This window comes from Solenopsis invicta, chromosome 12, assembly GCF_016802725.1.
Source record: "Solenopsis invicta isolate M01_SB chromosome 12, UNIL_Sinv_3.0, whole genome shotgun sequence".
NCBI lineage: Eukaryota > Metazoa > Arthropoda > Insecta > Hymenoptera > Formicidae > Solenopsis > Solenopsis invicta.
In genome coordinates this window covers 11,930,189-11,947,185 of record NC_052675.1, presented here as the reverse complement: position 1 = coordinate 11,947,185, position 16,997 = coordinate 11,930,189, and the positions used below count along the sequence as shown (strand labels likewise).

The 16,997-nt window shown below is 36.2% G+C and overlaps 1 protein-coding gene across 3 annotated transcripts in view; it reads right to left on the bottom strand.

Annotated features, from left to right (window-relative positions):
* Positions 1-16,997, bottom strand: part of LOC105208223 — a 518,645-nt gene that overhangs the window by 141,604 nt on the left and 360,044 nt on the right. For all 3 annotated transcript variants that reach the window (XR_005576059.1, XM_039456060.1, XM_039456061.1), the window contains one exon: positions 6,617-6,806. Coding sequence is in view for 2 of the 3 variants with exons in the window: in XM_039456060.1 (XP_039311994.1) it covers positions 6,617-6,806 (190 nt within the window). In the remaining variant the exon portion in view is untranslated. The remainder of the gene's footprint in view (positions 1-6,616; positions 6,807-16,997) is intronic.

The window sequence follows — 16,997 nt, the reverse complement described above, 5'->3', positions numbered from 1 at the left end:
GCATTTTTGCGGTACTTATTGAATTGATAGCGCCCGTTCGTTAATAAACAAATAATAAATATATAAAATTTTGTGTCTGTTTTATATTTTATATTTTATTAAAGAAGTAAAATATTTAATTCGATACAGATTAACTAAATATTAGATTGATTCAACGGTTATTTAGTTGCACAAAAAAAAGACAGTTCATTCTTGTCAAATTTTTTTAACCAAGACTTAATTAAACCAACTCAATATTTAATTGCACGTACCGAACTAAATATTTTAGTTTTCCAAAAAACTTTTTTTCTCAGTGTTAAAATTTTTTGAATTCTACAATCAGTAAAATCATTACATGTCGACAAAAAAAATGTATATCCTAGTAAAAAAACTGTTTCTTACTGACTTTTTTTAATCAAAGCTATCTTCTTCAATTATTTTCTTCTTAACACTTATTTTCATCTCATGACAATAAGAGCTTCTCATCCGTTTGACATATCGTAATGTTCTATCGCGATTAAAACAATCTATTCATGTATCTCGCTGCATGATGTTCGCGTTGCAATACCCAAGCATACTACTGGTATGATATCGCAGCTTTGTCTCGTCTTTAGTTGAAATGACACGCCGCGATACTCCGCGCTACAAATTGGAAGCTGGACAGAGCGGACCGAAAGTACCGCCAGAAACAGAAACGGAGGTAGAAAGGGATTGCGGCGGCTCTAAAGTCCCTCTGACGTTCTGGCAAAACGCGCTCAAACGTAGGCGTGCTTAGGAACGAGCAAGCGGCCACTCGTAACTGCAGACAACTCGTCTTCTCTAAACGAGAACGAAGCCCTGGTAAAGCATCGCGCGCGTCCTCCATTTTGCGCGAATGGCTTTAACTCGCGTCTCTCTCTCTCTCTCTCTCTCTCTCTTCCTCGGCGAGGACACTAAATATCCGACAGACCCCTCGAGAAGCAGCTCCCGTATGTACGGTTCCACTGCTTGTTGTGAAAGCGGTAATTACCGGCAGTAAGTTGGGATCTATTTATGAGGCCGCGACATGTACATACATATATATAATTCGAAGGAACTGTGTGTTAGATGCGTCCAACTTGTGTCTAACGATTTCCGAAAGAGAGATCATAACGTAATGCTCAAGCTGTTTATTGAGAGTATTACTCGAGAGTGCTCGACAAAAAAAATAAATATTAATTATAAATATTAATTATAAATTTATCATGTTATAGCAAGGGGTCTCGAGAAAAAATTTTTATACATAATTATATATGATATTTGTTTGTATATATATATATATATTAAAATATATACATAATTGTACACAATTATATATAATTGTATATAATAATGCATGATTTTTATAAATTATATAAGTTTATATATAATCATATATATATAATTATGTATATGAATCATACATTACATATTTTAATATATTTTACACTAACAAATTTCACATATAATTGTATATAAAAATTTGTTTCCGCGGCGTTACGAACAAAATTACTAGAAGAAAATTAACTTGATGCCAAAATTATATAATATAACAGTTATCACAAATTTAGTTTTGCACAAACAATACAAGTTCGCTAAATTTCTTAATTTACTCGCATAACAAATTTGTCGTGGAAATGGGCAGATAATCGAGGAGTTGAATAAACCGAAATCCCAGGAATCGACATCAGATTGCGGAAAAGCCCGTTAATTAATGCGAGTCAAACGCGCTTAGCGCTCGTGCTTTCAGTGGGCAAACTTTATTTTCCGCTGAAGGATATTTCCTTTCAGAGGATACCGCACGGAGGAAACGAGAGGGATGGAAAAGCGGGCGACTTAGTTCACGGAGAAGTTCTTCGCGTAACAATATGGCCGGTCTACTGAAGAAACGCTGGCGCTTTACCTCCGCGTCCTTCCGCAGTCGCCGCCTCCTCCACTTTAATTAGCCTCACCCGTCGGTAAACAATAAGCCGTTATTTCTGACAAATTAATTCGAAAAACAATTCTGTCTGTCGGGTCGCCGGCTATGCGACGGCGCAGCCGCTGGCTTTTATCCCGCCGGGAGATGCACGTCTCAAAACATAACGAGCATCCCTTTCATGTAATACTATACCATGGCCCACGCTTCACCGGAATTCCTGAGACCCGACCGCGTTAAGCTCCCTCAGGATCCTCTCCGATTGCAAGAAAATCAGTCGGTCGTTGTCGAAGAGCAGAACATCATACGGCGATCAACAATTCCATCATAAATTATTAAAGCAATCTTGGTTAAATTTATGTTCCGAAAGAAATGGTACCTATACAAAGTATGTATTTCATTTCCAAATTTTTCTCATAATTGATAACACTTTTGTTCTTTTTCTCTAGAATTCTGATAAAATTGGAATTCACAAGTATCTTGTTTTCTTTATAAATTCTTTATTTAAATCACTTTTGATAATATTTTTAATATCAAAACATGATGTATTACACTGTGTACCATCAATGTATACACGCATATAGCGTAGCAATTAATCGTGGGAATGATTGTAATATTACGCGTTTCTCTGATTAACTCAATTTTTTTGTGTTTCTGTCATGTAACGTAATTTTAAACCCTTAAATTATAATGTGGATCTTACAGACTGCTATCGCAACTTTATTTGTCAATAACTTCCTTGACATCAACAAGAGGTACTCTAAACTCATAGTACCTTTGTATACCATTTATCTCCACCAAACACTGCAGTGGTCATATTATTGTTTGCTGGAAACGTGTAATGTGAAACGGTTGAAAAATTGTAATGGTTCCACAGACCGGTTTACCGTTCACGTTACCTTTTGCACTAATGGACATAAATGTATTTCTTCGTCTACGTCTTGTTTACACATTTTAACTCTTATTTACTCGTGTGATGTTATATCTTAAAGTTAGGAAAATTTTCATGGTTCAAAAAAACTATAGGAAAGTATATTTATTTTTTTTCCAAAGCAAAACCACCCTTCTTCGCAGACGTTTCTAAAGTTTAATATGGGTCTTGTACGTTCGGTATAACTCGATCATAATTAAGTACTGTGGAAATATGTCCTGTTCATCATATCGCATACTTGCAGACTATATTTCTCGCGCGCCAGGAGATACGGACGGCTACGCTCAGACCGCGGCCAAATCGCTTTGTCGTCGTCGCGTGATCCTCGTCGTTATCCACCGCGCAAATATTTAAGCACACCGCGTTCGTACACTCTGGAGATTACATGGGAAGCTCGGTTCGTTTCGTCCGACTTCATCAACATACTGATCAAACCCGTTCCATTTCGTCACGCGCACAAACTTAATACGAAACCATCGTCGCCTTTTATAATTTGCAATAAAATCTACAATTGAGTGAACCAACGAATGATATATGCAATCGAGAGTCTTGCAAAGTGTCATTTTTTTTACAGCTTTACGTTTGTTACACATAAAATGCGGTTCGCGAAAAAAATATTTAAAGAGAGGACTTTATAAGAAATGCTATTTCTTTTGATATTTTCTTTGAAAATCTCAGATGCCACATATAACTTTTATGGAACCGGCAATATCTTGTGTAGATACGGATGTTGATTCGTATGGACGGCTTGCACGCAGATAAAGTGCCGAGGGACACCGGAGATGTACACGCAGCGCGCGTCTATATCGCGGAGCAAGTCTGCAAGCGCGATTGAAAGTCGAGAGAGAGCTCTCGAATAGCCTGATTCGCTCCGCCCAATCTCTATCTTCACCATCTCTATTCGCGTTTCGAGCGGCGAACTTGGGACCGCTTCTGAGGGCTTCCGTTGCGGATATCCAGTTTGATAGTTTAAACCGGATATTCGACGCCTGCCCTTACCTCTCTCTTTCCCTCTCTTTTCCCCTTCCCCATTCCCTCTCTGTTTCTCTCACCGACGAACGGAGAATGGAAACGACGAAAGGGTTGTAGTTTCGGAACGCGCGGGATGGCGGCGGCACTCAGGCGGCTTATAGCAGTGCGAGACGCTCATCTGCATTTCAAATCGCACGCCCGCACGAAGATTTGTAAGCGCGTACCTTTCTGCGAACGTGTACAGCATCGTCCAGGAATGGACAATCAGACGATCGCACAACGTTAAGACTGGAGAAATTATATGGATAAAGTGCGCGAGATCCATATCATGCTTATGATTCGAAGTTACCGATCTACCTTCAGTCGCGACAATTATACGCGATTTAATAATGCTTATCCGTGGACCGACTTCTCATTTTATTTCAAATTGATGTATGTAAAGATGTGTAGAGAGATGCGTTTGCATATGAAGGACTAATTTTTCACGCTACTAATCTACTATTATCCGAACGAGCGAGTAAAAAATACGTGTGTTGTATAAGAGAGCGAGATGAATTTTTATCACATCATCTAGATTAAATTTTTGGCGAACGTTACTCCCGCACATTATGCAAATGCATCTGCAACGTGGATTCCCACTTCGCTGACGTCCGTTGCGTGTATACACAACACTTGTGTGTATCAGAGATGCGTCCCTCCGTGCACATGCCGTGATTGTTTTCGCCCGCATACACGCACGTCGAGGGATAGCGTGCACATAAGACGGAAATTCCGCTGGATAGCTGCCGGAGGCCCACGTTCTTCCCCTCGTGGTAGAATTGAGCGACCACGGATTTACGGTAAGCGCCGCGCAAACGAAACGAGCGGAAGTCGACCGTGCTTCCGGATCAGACGGCTAGGCGAAAGTCTGCTCTGCGGGCTCTTCTGTCCCGATTAAACTACGCGGAAATCCTATCGAGGTGCAGACGCCATTACCATGCGATGTGTACACGCTACGTTCGTATGCTTGATTGATTAATTCGGACAAAAGCAGTTTGTTTTACGACTGCGAAAAGTGGACTTTTATAATATATTTTTTATATTTTTTATATATATTTTATATATTTTTCCGAGAATACTACTCGTATTTTTCTTACATTAACATATTGAATGAAAATTCATCAGTCTTAATACTGCTTTATGTCAGTGTTTGACACTTTGCAACTTTATAGATTACAAGATATTAGAGCAAATTAGCACTATTATAAATCTTATTAAAGTTTATTTGAAATAATTAAATTTTAACAACACAAAAACTGTGTTAAACTTGAATTAACAAGTGAGTAAACATTTATTTACAATAATATAAATTCCAAAATTAAATTCGACTAATTAAGTAATTTTAGATTACCTAGAAAGCAAGGAAAGTTAAATAAACGTTTCGAAACATGGATTTTATATGATTTTCAATCAATGTTTTTATATAATATTGTATAAATGCTTTTAAAACATTACCTAATAATATAACATTTTCAAATGTTTAAAAGACGTTTTAATAATATTGTTTCCAAATATTTTATAAATGTGCTTTAAAATGAAGTTGTATAACCATAACAATAAAATTCATGCTTAATATCGTGCTGTGTGACAGTAACGAATATGTTTCTTCAAACGGTCTCCAAATAATTAATCGAAAATGGCAATAATGATTCAATTCGTTAATAAAAAAGTATCTTTTCTTAATCGAATGAGTAAACAGATTGAATGTAAGATCAGTGATTGAAGTTTATTAAAGAAACATTTGTTTGACACTCTGTAGTGATCGATCCGGAAATTCGTCCGTCTTTCTCAAGGAATTCAGGAAACAGCAGTACGAGGTCATCAAATCAATCTTTACAATGTAAACGGATGCTCCTTGAAATCTTTAAGAAAGACAGGCGAATTTCTCGATGGACAACAATAAAGTGCCAAACAAGTGTTTCTTTTAATAAACTTTAACTGTTCTTACACTCGAGCTACATTCCAAAATATCTTCCCCGAGAAAAATTTTACTCGATATAATATACGTTATGTGTACATACTGTACATGATATTTCGAATAAAATTTTTCTCAAAGGGAAAGGGAAAGAACACGTTTTGGAACCTCGATCTATTAACTCAATCGAGATACATACAATTTTAAGTAGATTTTAGAATAAATATTAATCTAACGTAAGAAAAATATTAATATAACATTGTTGAAATGTTATTTTGCAAATTAGAATAAATATTGTTCAAATGTCAAAAAAATATTAATGCAACCTCATTTGCAGTATTGCATAACACTCATTTCAATGTTACTGAAACCACAAAATGTGTCAAAGTTTGTTCACGATGACGTTGTATACAACATTACAAACTACATACTCTAAAATGTTACATATTAAATATCATTTTAGTAACGTTGTTAAAATAATAACTTGCTTACTGGGTAGATCAATCAAGTCTGTTAAAAATTTTATTCTTTTTTAGATCATTTTTTAAAAATATTATTGTATATAAATAACGTTGCATCATTTTCCATATAAAGAATTTTATAAAGAATTTTCTTTACAATTTAAAAAATTCCACTATTTTCTTATATCAAATTTTCCATAATTTTGTTTTTAAAAAACACGATCACATACGAGGTATATGCGTATACAAGAGGTTAAATGTCTAGACGAAAAATGTCTATATGGATTTCGCCGTTGCTGTGATGGAAGCGATCGGCTGAAGAAATTCATGGTCGGGTATTTTCCGAAGTAGCGAGCGAAACTTCGTCGCCTGCGCCCGAGGCTGCGATATCGATAAGGGCTTACCTTGCCGACCCCGGTGAGCTCCTTTACGCCTATCCTCCTGAGAAGGGCGGGTGGTGCCGGAGGTGGTGACTTGAGAAGGAGCGCGGCGTATCCATTGGGAAAAATGGGCAACTCGTCAGGTCCGATGTTTTCGTCGCCGGAGCGACGTCTCCGATGCGGGCTCGACGACAGATTCAGTTTCTGTGCTGCCCTGCAACACAAAAATATTCGTAATTTAATATTGCTGTTGTGCGTTTATATATTTTAAACACGAAAATATTTTCCAAGAGGAACTTATTAAATAATTAAAATTTATTAGTATCTTATTCTGCTATCTCGTCGCTGTTATCAATAATAAATTATTGTGGTGATTGAATCGACCCGCACACACACATTAACGCGCTTACTCAAGCCCGACGACAAGGTCCTGCGACTTTCTTGTAAGTGCTCGTTAGCGGTTGAATGACTCTTTTCTGCGAAAACTTCGAACCATTTAACTAGACGAAGGTGACGAGCGAAGTCGACTTTCCCCCATCCTCATTAGTATTATATATTATTAATATCATTAAATATTATTATACTTATTTTAAGTTTTATCATGAAATTTGCATACCTAAGAATGTATCTGTGTAGGAAAAAGAGGGAGGGGGATGACAAAGTGGTAAGATAACATATTGTTAATTTTTTTAAGTTAATAATTACCTAACCCAGCAAATGAGTTACGAAAGTTTATAACGCGATGCAATGCAAGGATCTTTTTAAAAATCGTTGATCAAGAAACGGTAGTCTCGCGCAGCGAGAAAGACTCCACAGCACGTGCACACCGTCTCTGTTAAATGCCCTACTCGGGTTGTTGACCGTCATCTTACCCTATATTACGATCATAACGCATCAAACAATCGAATATCGAGGGTTGCTCTCATTTCTACTTTCTCAGAAGATGCGGTTACCATACCCGCGGAAGGGTCGTCGAATACCGGAAGGTATATGTCTCGAGGGTGACTGGGTGACATACTCCGCGAGGTGGGCTTGGTAATCAGCGAAGGTAATGTGCCGGAACCCCCGGTCGTGGAGGGTGCACCGAGGTAGCCGCGTTTAAAGGGGTGCACCGGGAACGAGAGCGCTCGCTGGTGCCCGACGTCGGCGTCAGTTTTGGCGGCGGGTAGGGAAGTTACGCAGGGTGGTTGCCCTAACTTCTCTCCACCCCTCCTGGGCCTCGTTAACCCACGCTCTGTGAAATTGGAAATACCAGCGACCTCTCGCGCACTCGTTCGCCCTCCGAGGTCGACTCAATGGACTCTCCTCCCTTTCCTACTCCCCCCCTACATTCCTATACCCTGTGGTAGGCGCCACCATCGAGTTGTGGAGTGTCATAAAAAATGGAAAGTATGAGGAATGCAACGGACGGGACGGGTTATCGCCGCGAGATGCAGTCGCTTTGCGCCGGCCGCGTCGTGTCGCGTCAGTCTATCAAGTGAATCACGTCGTTCGCTGCTCTTTCGCTTCCGCTCGAGCAGGTGCGAACGAACGACGCGTGAAACGACTTACGAGGATTGCGACGTGTGTCGACCGACGATTTCTTTAATAGATTTTGGAGCTGATCTTAGGGAAAAAAAGCCCAGATGACTTTATCACGCCGTTCGGTACCAGTCCCTTGAAGCACGGTGAAATAATAGGGTAATTTTGGGACAGATGACCATAGTTCTCGGAATTGATGGCTGCAGCAAAAAACGTGTTTTATCCTTCACCAAAGTAGCAGGTTCTCGAAGTTTTCGGGAGGGAGTAACACGTTTTATAAGGGGGATCTAAAAGATAATTCAATTTTTTATAATTAATTGAAAATTAAATTTGTGTGTGCGTTTCATACTAGAGTCACTGCACCAGTCACTGAATAATCGTTAAATGACTGTTTAAAAAAATAATAAAATAAGATTTTAAAATAATAATTTGCAAATTAAAATTTTTAAATCTAATTTTCCTATACATATATTTGATTAAAACACAATTTTTTCTGTGAAAATATAATTATATATACGTTGTTTTTATTTGTTTATTTATTTGTCTAATTTTTTATTTATTTATTAAAAAAGACAGTAAGTGTAATTTTATGAGGGGTAAATACCAAATTAATGTACATCAATATCTATAATTGGGAAAAAAATTTTAAACTCTGTCTTCCACTTACTCACTCACTCACTCACTCACTCACTCAATATTAAACGGCAAAGCATGAATAATGAAAGAATTAATCTTTTAAAAAAAGTAGGATTTGGAATCATCTTCGTGAATAGACAAAATGCAACGCCACGCAAAAAAAAATGCTTCAAAGTTAATTATGAAACCAGTTAAAAATTGTCAATCCTGGCCCGGATGGCCAGGATACGCACGCAGCGCGAGCAAACCGTGTAAAACCTTTAAGGCAATTACAGTACCCGGCAAATATCGCGCAAAAGCTTTCGGATGTTTTTTATTTAGATGCAACGAGGCCGAATTCGCGTAACGCATGCGCACGGCTTGTCGCAGCCGCGTAACATCCATCGACAAGCGGAATGTTTTGCCGGCCCAGTTCAAAAGGATTGTTTTTGCGCACTATCAACGCTGTTGCGCGCAATAAATGGCAACGACAGAGGGAAAAAAGCGGCTGCAGGAGCGATCCGCGAGGTCGCGGCGTTTTAACGAGCAGGGACTGCCTGTGAGGCTGATGCGCAGCGTCACGTCGTGCTCCGGAATTTTTCTGCAACGAGTGCGTACAGCCTCGTAGAACTTTGAATTTTATACTTAGTTTAATTATTTACAATCTTTTCTCGAAGAGATCGAGAAGAGATGGGAGAAGAACGGGAGAGTTTATGGAGCGGAACTTTGACGAACGAATTATCTGCGCCCGAACTTTCGGCTACTTTTAAAGAGCGCTCCGCGTTTTTTCAACGGTGAGAACAATGCAGATGTCTCCTGGCTCCTCTTTTTTAAATCCATCTAACGACATTGGCCATACGCCAAAAAAGATAATCGCATCAATGCATCTTGTGTTTCTTCGTATACTACATCTACTCAAATACCTACGTCTTTATTTGCTTTAAACCTCGTGGAAAATATTATCAAAATAGCAAAATAATATCAAATGTTACTGGGCATTCTTTATGCGATGTAGAACGCGTAATAAAACATGACTGATCCCGGCGAGATATTTTTGTAATTAACGCAGACACAATTAAGCAGTCTGTCTCATTAGTGGCTCAAAAACTCCCAACGAAAGAGAGAGAGAGAGAGAGAACAGCGTTTCTCGACATTGTTACGCAGTAATAAAAATTTACCACAAAGAAGCCACGTGAAAAAACGGTTGAAAATTTAATAACCTTCATTTAAAGCGTTTACATTATCATATTAAAATATTTATGAAACATGTGGTATTTAGTATTACAGTTTTGTAAAAAGAAAAAAATTTTTTTGTGATGATTTTTATATTCTAACATACTTCAAAATATAATTAGACGTGACAATCTGATAATGGAGCTTTCTCTCATTTTTACATTTTACAATTTTATCTTAATTTTTTCCAGTCCTAATTTCAGTCCTGTTAAATAATAAAATTAAATTTAATTAAATTTAATTAAATTTAAAATGTTATTTAAAAATTCTTTGCTAAGAAAACATTTAAATAAAATGAAGTTGGGTCGAATGAAATAATTACTTTGCAATTATGTGAGATATGATAGAAATAGCAAAGCAATTATGCCATTCACTTAATAAATACAGACATTAATTTTACAGAAAGTAGAATTTTATAAAAATCTATTGATTAAAAAATTGGTTATTTCATGTGTATTATTACTATGTACAAGCAAAATAAAACGATTTCGATATTTTATCGCGAGAGCTGGCAGTCGTAAGATTACGAAGCACGCGGAAAGCCCATTCCGAAAGTAATGTATCTTTTATACTTCGCAATATGTGCCTAAGGAAAATCCAAAATAGAACGTGAATGAATGTGGCAGACGCAGGTGCGTGTCACAAAGGCGCAATCTATTTCATCAATCAGGAGGAACAGATGCGTACTGGGTCTCATACATGTATTCAAAACCTCCAATGAAATACCGTCGAAATCCCCATATTTACCGTTGTCATTGACATTTAATATCTTAAAAGCGAGGCACAAAATGCCGATATGAATGGCATATTAAACTGCGCACAGTAACAATATGACTTTGCATCAATTTTCAAAGTTCATATTGCATATAAACCTATCGCATTACTTGTACGGAGTGTATTTTGAATCCCAACATTAATATCTCAATTTTCATTATTCTCTTTGATTTTATTACAATTAAAGATTGATAATATTATATCCTTTAAATAAAAAAATTTTTTTAATGTAAAATAATTTGTGCAAGTATAACAATATGTATAAATAATATTTATGATACATATAATTTTAATAATTATTGAAAAATTAAATAATTAAATTAAATTTTGTTCATACACATCATATTTGAAAAAAAGTGCATATTAAATCGATACTCGCATCTCTCAAAGTTTATTATTGACGCTTTTCCGTAATGCTGATTGGTTCTCTCGCTGTGCTTACTTTGTGAGCTACTGTCATCGCGGAGATTACGTTTTGACAGTTATCAAGAGTTATGTCGACTAAATTTGTAATTTATAATATCAAAAGTTGTTTTGCGCGCGCGATCAATATTATTTTCCAATGCCTCAAAATACGAAAGATTAGTTAAGATTAGTTACAGAAAAACTAAAATTATTTCTTATCTTCATATATCTTTTGTTTTTTTACTTATTATGATTTGATTCTTTATAAGTATTACAAAATATGTTATTTTGTTATAAAATTTTGCAGTTTATGGAATTATCATATAATTTATATTATAAAATAGATTATGAACTGAATTAAATGTTAATTACATATAAAACATTAATATTATATGCATTTTTGATAATAACATAATAACGTTAAATTAAATTTATTAGATTCCAGAGGTAATAATCAAAAATATAACTATGTTACACGCGCAAATTGTATTTTACACTCTATGTAGCTATCTACCTTACTAACATTTATGAATTCCGTCAGACAAAAACGTTTTTTTCATGTAAATTAAATAGCGGACCTAATTAATTAAATTTAATTTAAAGATAGACGAAAATATTTAATGAATAAAAAGTTTTACTTGATCGTTTTCTGAGCATATTTTACGTTCTGTCTTAAAGCTGATGGATTAAGAAAATTTCAAAGCAATAAAAATTTTAACATTGTTTTGGAGTGCTTTATGACAAAATTTTATTTTCACTAATTTATATACCATTATTTTGCCCAATTGTTCGGTGATATCTCCATTTCCGCTAAATAAAAGTCATTTATTTGTCCAGCTGTATTTGAAATGCTTTTCGTGAAATGACTAATTTCAACCATATTGACTGATTTTCCCAGTGGAGATTTCGACGTATTAAACATTCGTCATTCTGCTGCGGGCAACGCATTTCACGATTTGTCGCGCCGCACATCGAGCGATCGTAAATTTTTTGCAACGACATTTTTACAGTAATAAAAATATCATGGACATAGGACCGACAAGAGAGAGGGAGGGGAGGGGACGGGACCCGCGGGGTCCGCTCGTAATTCCCGTGGAAATTACACGCTTAATTCGCGATGTTATTTACGAGCGAACGGACACTCGTCGACCACCCTCGGGGGAACGGACGAGGAGAGGTATGCCGCCCTTCTTGGCAATCCGCCACCTATCTCGGCTTAATCAAGGAAATTATGGCGCGAATCGCTCTAAATGTCCGGCCTGGTTAGTAAAGTCGCATATTTTTGCCCCGCGGCACGTTCGATATCAGCGCGGCGCGTGAATTAAAAACTTTTGACGAGCCGCACGTGACGGATTTTACGAGCCCGCAGCGGGGGAAACGAGCAGGTCGGCCGCGAGGAATTTTGTAGGTGGCGGATTAATTAAACAGCCCGCGCAAGAGCGGCACACACCACAATCGACCTTTCCGCCTGGCAAGACCACGAATAAACTCGGGGGTGAATACAACAGCGACGATAATAGCAAGACCGCTGAACAAACGTACGCACATCACGGTATGCGCCATGGTTATTGTTGTTTATGGGCAATCGTTGCGGAAAACTATTCACGTGCATATCCGAGAGGCTGGCCGCTTTTTATTGAAAATAGGATTGATTACGTGGCGTTTAATCTTTCTTGTGCACGCATTCGTCTATATAAAATGTTACATACTGATAAAAGCGTTTGATAATAGTTATTAAACGTTAAGTGGAATAATATCAATTAAATATTTGATTAATATAATGACAAATAATTTTACTTTTTTAAGTAAACAATTCTATACTTACTAAACAAAATTTAAAATGTTTCTATGAATTCTTTGATATAAAATAATCAATAAAATATTAAGAAATTAGATTTTGAGAGTCAAGAGCAGTTATTTTTGCGCGAATAATTGTTTACTTTATTGCATCCTTCCAAAGGTTCTACGTTACACAGAGCCAACATTTTGACACTAATTCGAACCATTTTCAAGGCTTAATACAAAAAATTTTTATCCGAAACTGTTATTTCACGCTTCGGTGCTTGGATCTTCAGAAACGTGAGATAACAGTTTTGGGTTAAAACTTTTTGTACTAAGCCTTGAAAATGGCTCGAACTAGAGCCAAAACGTTGGCTGTGTAATCGCAGGACCTTTGGAAGGATACAATAAAGTACATGGTGCAATTATTCACGCAAAAATAACTGCGTTTAACTCTCAAAGTTTAATTTTTTAATATTTTATACTAAATATTTAGGAAAATAAAATTATTTTTGGTTATATAAATAAAATGTAATTAGCATTATTTTGCTTAATATTTGGTAATTAATTATTACTCTATTTTCAGTGCATAATAACTTACATATTTTATTATTTTATATTTCTACGATTACTTTGATATTCATCTTTTAGTATTCTTTACTATTTTTAGCCTGGAAAAATTCTCGATAATTGTAGAAAAAAATAGTTGTTCCTCTTGTCATATTTTTTCAATTTTTTAAAAATATAATGTCAGTTTTATTGTCTTCTAAATCAATTGTTTTAAATTTTTTTTACATTTAAAAGCTTTAATAATTTAGTTCACTGTTGCTTTCGAAATCACATTTACTCGTAACTTTTGAAAAAAAATGGAACAATCGAGGTTTTTTCTTTAATTATATTTTTTTCATAAAATTAAGACCACTATACTAACAGAAAAAGTATCTTACAACAAAAAAATGTTACTTAACATACAAAAATCATTTATTCGGTGGGTCTCACATAGCTCATTTACTTGCAATTGAGTTACAAATTTCTCAATTAAAATATTTATGTAAATAAAATAAAGAAATAATTTTTATTCAAATAATTTTTTCTTGCAGTTTTAGAAAATATTTTAGAAAATATACTGTTAAACTATTTTTATATTTAAAATAATCAGATTTTTTAATCTAAGAAAACAATTTAATCAAGTTTAATAATATTATTAATTTATTTGTAACATCATAACTTAAATGTAAAAAATGTAAAAGTACAAAATTTTATACTTAAGATATTATATTCGTTTATTTAATGTAAATACTTTTACTTAAACAGAAAGAACATAATGCTTGCATCAAAATATTTATATGATTTTAAGAAAAGGTAGTTTTTTTTATTTAAAAACTTTTTTGTTAGTGTAGCATGTACCTTAGTATTACAATCTTTTTTTTTTATTTTTGTGGAACAAAACAGGAAACTTGATTTATTCCTCGATTTTATCTTTCTAAAAATTTAAAAGTACTAAATCTGTCTTTTGCAGGTAAACTCTTCAAGAACGTAATAGAAATAAAATATCTATAAACTTTCCTAATTCGTAAGTTTTACCATTTCATGATCTGGAGATTATATTGCTGTTACATTGATAGTTTCCAATCGAGCTTTATCAATGATATCTCGAGTTGTCTCTTGCAAGGGGAAGCAAACGGGTTTTGATAGCCACCAATGACGTTGAAAGTTATAAGATTCACCGAGCCACGACAAATTATTTGTCGAGACTGGCGGCAAATGAAATTTCTTCCGGACGGATTAAATTTGCATCCTCATTAACTGCTTTTCCTGCCTGCAGAAAGTTACAAAGCTCCCCGTCGTTCTGTAAACATCTTAATGGACGCCCGGTGAAAAATCTCTAACACTTTTATAGCCGCGAAACGTTCATGGAGAAAGTTTTTTTCCCTCCGTCCTATTGTACGGCAGAGAGTATCGGCAGCACGCCTAACGTTATCACGCGCGCTGCACTCCACGGTATCTCATAGCGGGGGATAATTGTAGTTTAAATTCGGTTCTCCCTACCCGTTGCAACCGATATCAGTAATCGCATTATTACGTGAATCCGGCTCCCGACCTATTACTAGTGAAGTATTATCGCTCGAAAAGTTAAGCCTCTTACGCTGGCTCTACGATCTATAAATTTTACATTGCTCTCGCTTCAAACGCGCTCAGCTTTTGGACGACTCTTCCTATGGCAATCCAGAATGGCAAAATAATGCACTTGTGCGCGCGCCATGCGATTTAGAATTCTGGACTGAAGTTATATATACGCGCGAGGCTGAATGGTATTTTTGTAGCAGAGAGATTTGAAATGACAAAGGATAATAACAAAGTTAGAGAAAAATCTTTTGAGCTTAAGCCTCTGAAAAGCATGAAAGAAAGAAATGGAGAGAAAGATAAAAATCAGTTTTTTTATTCACTTCTAAGAAAAATTTTTATTAATAAAAAGTTATTTTCTACGTTACACGTAAATATTGAAATATGCGTCGATTTAATTTATCCTTCAAAAGACATTTCTAAAAGGGAACGTTTGTCTGGTGAAATCTCACTTCTACTTTCTCGATCCTTAAAATTCCCTTTTCGCGGCTATGCTCCATATCACTCTCGGTGCGACAAATGTTTGAATAATTCTTGCCGGTGCACACACTTGAGAGAGTGCGAATCGTTACGCGATCGAGCACTCGGGTAGAGGATGAGAGAGGCTCCACGAGCCACGAGCCACGAGCTATGTGTAACCACTCCATAAATTACGTAACAGCCCGTTCTTGTCTCTTTTTACTTCGCATCCCCCGTGCCCCAAAGTGCGCGACGCGGTGGCTCGGCAAACTCGCCAATCCCGTTTGCACCACCGCGGTCGCGTCCTCATCCTTCCCTCCACTGTCCTCCGCCCCTTACCCCTATCGCTCCGTCCCGTTCCACCAGGACTCCGTCACGCACCTTTCTCCGTTCGGTTGCCCGGAAACGGAAAGAAAACACCGGCGGGATTCCGCCGGGATAGATGGAGAGCACATTCGAGAGGACGTCGCGCCGCTCTCCGAGCTTCTCCTCGACGGATAAATCGCGTCGCTCCCACGTCGAAACGACAAATTCCGCTCGCGCTCCTGTCTCTCCTCCTCTCCTCCCCCTCCCCCTGATTGAATTGCCATAATCGATCCATGAAAAATCCCGACCGCGTATTCGACGGCCTCTCGCATTACCTCCATTCTCACTGTGTTTTTCTTAGCCCGGGCAACCCCTACTTCTACTCTCGCGCCTCATCCCGGCGAGATAATCAAGAGTGCATTTGCTTTAATCCTTATCAACCTGTCTCCGCTCTTCGCCACGTACTTCTCGCTTCGCTCACCCGACTCGTTTATTTTTCCGGAATTTTTGAATCGACAATCATGCGTTCTTCACTTTTCAAGAGATAAAATCTTGTTTGTTAATAATCGGACGCAGTCTCGAATCGATTTCGACGGGAGTCCCGTCGTCTCGTTACTTTTATTATTTTACCAATATTTGTAATAATTCCGATTATAATCTTGTTTCGATCGATAAAGCATATTTTATTCCCAAATAATTATTTATTCATTACCTTTTACAGAGAGAATTTTTCGTTATATTTTAGTTTCGCAAAATTAGTTTTTAATTTTACTATGCTTGGTGATAAACTCTCTTGACAACCTCGTTATCAAATATTATTGATAATCGATAATAATTTTTGAAATGTGCACTGAGAGAAAATTTTTTTTCAATGAAAAAAGTATTTTTTTAAAACCATATATTTTGAACCAAGCATTTATTTGTTCTGTTTAAGTAAAAATATTTACTTTTAAGTAAGTAGACACATTATTTTAAGTATAAAATTTTGTATTTTTACATTTTTCACATTTAAATAACAATTTTACAAATAAACTTACAAATAAACTAATATTATTATTAAACTTAATTAAATTGTCTTCTTAGATTAAAAAATCCAATTATCTTGAATATAAAAATAATTTAACAGTATTTTTTTAGAATTGCAAGAAAAAATTACTGGAATAAAAATTATTTCTTCATTTTATTCACA